This window comes from Aedes albopictus, chromosome 1 (genome assembly GCF_035046485.1).
Source record: "Aedes albopictus strain Foshan chromosome 1, AalbF5, whole genome shotgun sequence".
Taxonomy (NCBI): Eukaryota; Metazoa; Arthropoda; class Insecta; order Diptera; family Culicidae; genus Aedes; species Aedes albopictus.
In genome coordinates, this window is record NC_085136.1 from 88,667,369 (window position 1) to 88,674,910 (window position 7,542).

A 7,542-nucleotide genomic window follows, 5' to 3' on the forward strand; every position below is an offset into this window, starting at 1 on the left:
TGAGCCGTGAAATTCGGAGGCGCATCATCAGCGGAAGTCGGGCCTACTTCGGGCTCCAGAAGAAACTGCGGTCGAAAAAGATTCACCCACGCACCAAATGCACCATGTACAAAACGCTAATAAGACCGGTGATCCTCTACGGGCACGAGACATGGACCATGCTCGAGGAGGACCTACAAGCACTCGGAGTTTTCGAGCGACGCGTGCTAAGAACGATCTTCGGCGGTGTGCAGGAGAACGGTGTGTGGCGGAGAAGGATGAACCACGAGCTCGCTGCACTTTACGGCGAACCCAGCATCCAGAAGGTGGCCAAAGCCGGAAGGATACGGTGGGCAGGGCATGTTGCAAGAATGCCGGACAACAACCCTGCAAAGCTGGTGTTTGCAACGGATCCGGTTGGCACAAGAAGGCGTGGAGCGCAGAGAGCACGATGGGCGGACCAGGTGGAGCGTGACTTGGCGAGCATTGGGCGCGACCGAGGATGGAGAGCGGCAGCCACAAACCGAGTATTGTGGCGTACTATTGTTGATTATGTCTTGTCTTAATGATGTTGAACAAATAAATGTATGTATGTATGTATATGTAAAACCCCATCAGGACGAACTGCCTGGAAAATCCTAAGGGAAGTTTATTGGAGAAATATCGGGAAGAATCCATAAAGGAAGCCTAGAGAAATCACTGTATGATTGGATAGAGGTATTTCTGGAGGAATTCATGGAGAAGTCTGTTGATTGTTCTTACCGATATTCAAAATGTCAAAATGTACAACAGGTACATAATTAATTACGGGTGTGCTTATATTTTATTCGAATGTACCATTAATACATTTTGGAATTATTGGGTGAAGTTTTAAATTTTAGGTAACTATTAAGGAAAAATTCTAGGGGGTGCCAAATTTGTTCTAGGGGGTGCCAGGCACCCCTGGAACCCCCCCTAGCTACGCCAATGGTGAGGATGTTACGACAAGAAAAAGATGAACGATGATTTTTCTAATGTTTTCCAATAAATTAAAGGAATCTAGTAAATAGTAAACTGCCATTGATAACAATACAAATACAATAGGGTCCTAAAATTAAAGACGAAATCTCGCTTATATTGAACAATACGATCAAGCATGGTATTCTAATCGGAATTGTACTTTACTCGAACTTGAAAAACAAAGGAATAATGAGAAAATTTGAAATAAGTAAAATGGTAAATAGTTCTACTTTGACATTTGAGGTCAACCTTGTGTGACTGAGCTCGACATTTTTCGCACTGGGATTTCAAAAATGTTCCTATCTGACATACACGGTGAAAAAAATCACTCAAAGTATGTGTTATAAGCTAGGGACGAGACAAAAGGCTAAAAAAAATAAAAATTATATATTTTCAACTACGGTTAATAAAAACGTTAAAAATTGAGTAAATATGTACTCTTGAACCATATATTGTGGTTTAAAACAAGAATCCCGATAGGACTTTAGGAGCCTATTAGTTTAATTGTATTTAATTTAATTCAATTGAACCGATGTTAAAATAAACATGCAATAATATTGGTTGTTATGTAAACAGATTTCGCCTTTGAAAAACCAAAGAATTCATATTTCTCGGTAACATTTCAGGCCAAACATGTCTAAAGGTCCAATCTGCAGAAGAGAGGCTCTCTTTGGTTTCCCTCTCTTTCGTTAATATCTCAGCAGTTTATTTGTATTATGATTGTCTCCATGCATTGAAGGATGGTCAAAACAATCGTCTTTTGATTTGTACACTCAGAAAACGAGAAAGTCATGGAATGACTATTTTTTATTCACTTGATTACTAAATTGAGTTTATGCATTCATATAGTTGAAAATTACGTACTAATAAAATAGAACTTGGTATTTCGATGAGTAAATAGAGTTTAGCTATCAAAATTCTAAAATTCAGAACAGCAACCCTACATGATTGAACAAGTGATTTAGTGAAAATTATCAAGTGAGCTTGCGCATTCTATAAGAATGTTTTTTTTTAACATTCCAGTGGTAAATATTCAATATATTATTCATAGTAAAGTATAATCTACATGATAAATCATTAAAATCAACAGGTTAGGAGTTCAGATGTGGGGCATTCCATTTTGCGTGATCGAGATTGGACTTCGAGTCTAAGTTCCGGACTTCGCCAGGGATTTCGCAGAAGCACGCTCAACGAAGCAAATGTAATATAATTTAATACCATTATTAAGATTATGAAATGTGAAGTGCATATAAATGAAAAAATAAATGCAAATATTTTTTTTATTGAAATCCTTTAAAGAAGTCTGAGATTTACTAAAAAATAGTTTAATTAGTGCATAAAAAGCTTGCATTTGTAGTAGCACAAAAATAGTAAAAATACTAAAAAGTATGCATTGGCATACAAAATGAGATTTAGTTTTTGGTAACTTCTCGCTATTTAGTAACATAATGCATGAACCCAGTCAAACCTACATTTTGCATGAAAAATATGCATTAATGACTTCTTTTATTTCTGAGTGTACTGCAAAAATAGTTGAAAAGTGTACCATTACATTGCAATAATTGAAAGAGAAAGTGAACAAAGAGAGCCTCTCAAATGCAGATAGGACCTATTGAAATGTTTGGCCTGATTTTTCTTCAGCATTTTCAGATACTAATGACCACATGAATTGTAAACGATTTATGGTATGGATCATACGACCTGAGATCTGACTTGTGATATTTGGGAGTTATTTGAAAAGATTGATGACAGATCTTATCAACAGCTGCCAAGCAACACATACCAGACAGACATCAGAGTGTTTGACTCTTATCATAAAATGTGCATATCATTCTGGCGGCCGTTAGTGCTCGTAAATGCTGGATATAAATGTTGGCGGGAAATATAAATTCTATGGATTTTCAAATGCGAAAACTGCTTACAAATAACAACAAATATTATTGTATTTTTATTGTAACAACGATTCATTTGACGCCATTCAATTAATTGTATTTGTGTTGTAAGAACAATGAAAAAACATTAAAATATATTGTTTTCTTTTGAAAATTGTCCTAAAAATGTCTCATAAAAACACAATACATTCTATTGTTTTTCGCGAAAAAATGTATGAAAATTTTCTCAAAATGTTATGGTTAAGATACATAACGACCACCATTTTTTATTGTAAAAGTGCCATTTACCATTCGCCGAATGGTATAGAACAATAGGGGTGATGGTGAGTGTGCCGTGTTAATTACAATACGTTTAATGGTGAATATTTTTCGAAAAAATGGTGTTGTAACAATAAAATTTATCGTATTTTTATGATATTTTTATCAGGGTAACTAGTTTATTCGATATACTCAGCTTTGAGTAAAATCAACCCAAAAATTAGGTAGTTTGATTTCTCCGTGTAGGATGAGTTGACCTCTTTGACCGAACCCGACTTCGCCGAAATCAGCTGACCATCCGTCAAAACAACTGACCTGTCATTTTTTTTTCTTACACGCAGAGGTCGGTCCACTCAATAATGAGCAAGATCTACTCAAATTTATATTCATCCCATGGCACTCCTAAAGTGAGCAAGTGGGGCCTTACTCATTTTTGAGCAAAGGCTTGAAAGCCACAGCAGCATGAGTAAGCTTCACACATTGAAGCGTTTCGTCACCATTCCGGAAGAATGAGTAACTGTTACACATAAATGCGAATGCTTCGCTTGCTTCGGAAATGTGTGATAGTTACACATTTGACTAAATTTATTGTTTTTTAAATGATTTTTCGATGAATAAGAAAACAATGGTTCGAAATAATGTGAAATTGAACTTTATTATTATTTTATACATAATAAAGCAGGAATATTTTAAATACAAACCTATCGACCCAACTCATTGTGGTTCTGAATCAGGTGCTTTTTACCGGTACCGGTAGCGATTTCTCCATCACAAGTATACCAACGTGCCTAAATTTAAACAAAAACAATATATAATTACTTTATTCTATTGGTTTTAGTTTGTATTACTTACTTTTAGTGGGACTTCTAATGATCACAACAACCAAAATGTTTCTTTATTTTTTTTATTGTTGGAAAATTGACAAACGCTCGCTTTTTGGAGCGTTTGTCAACAAAATCCAGGTGCTCAAAAATGAGTAACAGGCCAACAGCTCACGGCGTGAGTATGACCTACACATAATTTTCACACATTCTCCCGGATTTGCAGCGATGCGCCACAGTGAGTAACTGTTACTCATGCGATGTGCGGAGCAGTTTAAGCGTGTATCAGTGTTTGCGCATCGCATCGCAACAGTAAACATCGTCATCACGCAAGAAAAAGGGGCGTTTCTCATCAAGTTATTCCGTTTATTCCGAGCCAAATCCATCGGTAAACTAGTCAGTTCGCGCCGCGAGTGTCCAGTGTGGTGGGGCGATGCGAATTACGACGTCGCCGGGCGAGCAGCAGCGCGACCAAAACCGTAGCAGCAGTGTTTTCTGCCGAGGCAATTCGTTGTCTTCTACCGGTGGAGGTGGTGGGGGTGGCGCAGCAGCAGTCGCAGCATCTAGAATGGCACCGGCGGTGGCCAAGTTAAACTACCGGATCTCGGTGTCGACGTTCTTCGCCAAGTCGCACCCGAGCGACGAGTGCTGCGGGAGCAACGGGCTACCGCTGACGCCGAATTCGATCGGGATTTACGGGCGGTCGCAGCTGTTGCGTGGGGATGCACTGAAGCATGAAAATCTGTGCGAATATCTGGACATTGTGCGGGGGAAACACGAGAGGACGATCATTGTGCAGGAGTATGCCGGGAGTCCGCTGACGGAGACGTTCATTGGGGAGAATAACAAGCAGGAGACGCTGTTGAGGATCGGACATCAGATGTTGAGGGCGCTGAGCCATCTGAACCGGAATGGGTTGATGTGCCGGAATTTGGAACCGGTGAACGTTTTGATTAGCAGGGATTTCGGCGTCAAGTTGTATAATTATGGACTGTATTATATGACCTACGGCGGAAAGTATGTGTCGTTTCCGATAGGGAACGTAAAATACCATGGTCCGGAAGTGCTTCTCGGTTCCAGGGAGAACATCAAAAGCGACGTTTGGTCCATGGGAATGATCCTGGCGGAGCTGGCGTTGGGCTGTAAACTATGGGAGAACCTAAAAGTGTCGCAGGTCACGAGAAAAGTACTCAGTTTGACCAACACGGAAAATGTTCTGGAGAAAATCGCCCGAGAGCACAAGAAGCTGGACCAGTATGAAGCGCTGGACCCAGCCTTGAAAAGAATCTTGGAAGAATGTCTCACAGTTTCCCTATCAAGACGTCCGCAGCCGGTGGAATTGCTGGGAGATGAAGCGTTTGATTTCTTGAGAGGGGAAACGTTCAGGGCACCGGATCCGGACGGGATGACGCTGCTGGAGAAGCACTGTGGCAGTTTGGCGGAGATTTATTACCTGTGGCAGCTGGCCGGAGGAGATGTACAGCTGGAGCTGAAAAAGGAAGGGCTCATCAAAAGCGAGGCACCGATTCTGTCGCTGCCCAAGTAAGTTTATTTTCATCTCTAATCTTATCTAGGTATTAAGAACTAGTGATTGAAAAGTCTAATTCTCAATTTCATTTTCAATTTCAGCTTGGTGCTCCTGAATGGCAAATCTATATCACCGCCAAAGAGTCAAAGCTTCCTGCACGACAGCCGAATCATTTTTCTCAATTTCAACACCCTGCTGGAACGATTCTCGAAAATCCCCGAAGAGGACTACCTTCCACTAATCTACTCCACCAACTCCTACCTAGAATCTCCGATCTTCAAAACGGATCTCCCTCTGGTGATTCGCGAGCGGGACACTGTCTACCAGTTCCACCGGATCATGCTCCTCAAAACGCTGCTCCACGGCTATCCGTACACTCACGATCTGCTCAAGAGTTTCGCCAGCAAAGACATCCCACCGCCGTTCCGCGGCCACGTTTGGGCCTGCCTACTCGGAGTGGTGGAAAATGGACTCTACGAACGGCTGGACAAGTGTAGCCCGACGCACACGGACCGGCAAATCGAGGTGGACATCCCCCGGTGCCACCAGTACAACGAGCTCCTCTCGTCCCAGGAAGGTCACACCAAGCTGAAGCGACTGCTCAAGGCCTGGGTCACGGCCCATCCACAGTACGTGTACTGGCAGGGCCTGGACTCGCTGACGGCGCCGTTCTTGTATCTGAACTTCAACAACGAGGAGCGGGCCTTTCTCAGTCTGTACAAGTTCATCCCGAAGTATTTGCATCTGTTCTTCCTGAAGGACAACTCGTCGATCATCAAGGAGTATCTGGTGAAGTTCTTCCAGCTGATCTTTTTCCACGAACCGGTCCTGGCCAAGCACCTGCACGGGATCAACTTTATACCGGAACTGTATGCGATCCCGTGGTTCCTGACCATGTTCAGTCGTAAGTACCTATTGTCTTAGGATACTAATGGAATTACATATTTTTCAATCCCACTCACAGATGTATTCCCGCTACACAAGATATTTCACCTATGGGATAAGTTGATCCTCGGGGACCACTCGTACCCGCTGTTCATCGGCATAGCCATCCTAAAGCAACTGAAGAGCACTCTACTCAAATCGGGCTTCAACGAGTGCATCCTTCTATTCAGCGATCTGCCAGACATTGTGATGGAAACGTGCGTCAACGATTCCGAATCGATGTACCAGTTCACCCCGAAGAGCATCACCTACCGGAAGTACGCTTTGAACGAGGATCCTCCCAGCGATTTCGTAAGTTTTAATTTTCTTCATTGAATTCCTTGGACCTTCATGTTTTCCATTCTTTCGCAGGACCTCAAGTACACCGACGAGGACCACCGGGAGGTCCAAACGGAGCTGTACCCCCGCATCAGCAAGTACGATCTGATCCGGTTGATGCGTGACCGGCCGGCCAGTGTGGTCGTGCTGGACCTGCGGACCAATCTGGACCACAAGCGAGTAGCCATCGAAAATAGTATCAACATTCCGTTCAGTTCGGTTTCGCTGAAGGAACCTCGGCTGGACGGTTTGAATGTGCCCAAGCTGAAGGCCTTCCTCCGGCGGAAGGTGGTGGTTATAGTAAGTCCCTCGCATGAGAATGCATTGTTGTTTGCTAAATTTTTGGTCGATTGTCACGTTTCGCACGTTTGCGTTCTGAATCGGGGATTTGAGTTCTTGTATCGGATTGATGATAAACTGATGATGCAGACTTTCGACTATATTAATACGTTGGCCAAAAACGTACCGAATATTGCAAATTTTGTTGAGTAATGTGTTAGAAAGCTTATTTTCTATTCTATGTTTGAAGTGATACTTTATATTATACTATTATTAACTTCTTATTCAAAACACTGTTTGAAGATGCCTTTGAATTCATTGGTAGTAGTGAAAGAAAGCCAAATCGGTTTTGCAATGTAAATTTTAATATTTCTATTAGGAAACAATGATCAAGCATTATTTTTCCGCACATTATTACTACTGGCTGATCAAGAGATGGCAACTAAAAACTATGACTTCATAACGATACTAAGTTACCTATTTGCCAGTTAGTTAGCTTTACATAGCAAAACAAAACTGAAAA

General features: G+C 41.7%; 1 protein-coding gene across 1 annotated transcript; it reads left to right on the forward strand.

Moving 5' to 3' along the window:
* Positions 1-3,831: 3,831 nt before the first annotated feature.
* LOC109427434 (TBC domain-containing protein kinase-like protein) lies at positions 3,832-7,321 on the forward strand. The gene is made up of 4 exons (XM_019702989.3): positions 3,832-5,491; positions 5,579-6,381; positions 6,442-6,713; positions 6,774-7,321. The coding sequence occupies exons 1-4, from the start codon at positions 4,383-4,385 to the stop codon at positions 7,230-7,232; spliced, it is 2,643 nt and encodes an 880-aa protein (XP_019558534.2). The 5' UTR covers positions 3,832-4,382; the 3' UTR covers positions 7,233-7,321.
* The last annotated feature ends 221 nt before the right edge of the window (positions 7,322-7,542 follow it).

Coding starts and splice junctions, on each gene's coding strand:
- LOC109427434 (XM_019702989.3), top strand. CDS start 4,383: ATGCGAATTACGACGTCGCCGGGCGAGCAGCAGCGCGACCAAAACCGT. Junction 5,492..5,578: donor CCGATTCTGTCGCTGCCCAA/GTAAGTTTATTT, acceptor TTTCAATTTCAG/CTTGGTGCTCCTGAATGGCA. Junction 6,382..6,441: donor GTTCCTGACCATGTTCAGTC/GTAAGTACCTAT, acceptor TCCCACTCACAG/ATGTATTCCCGCTACACAAG.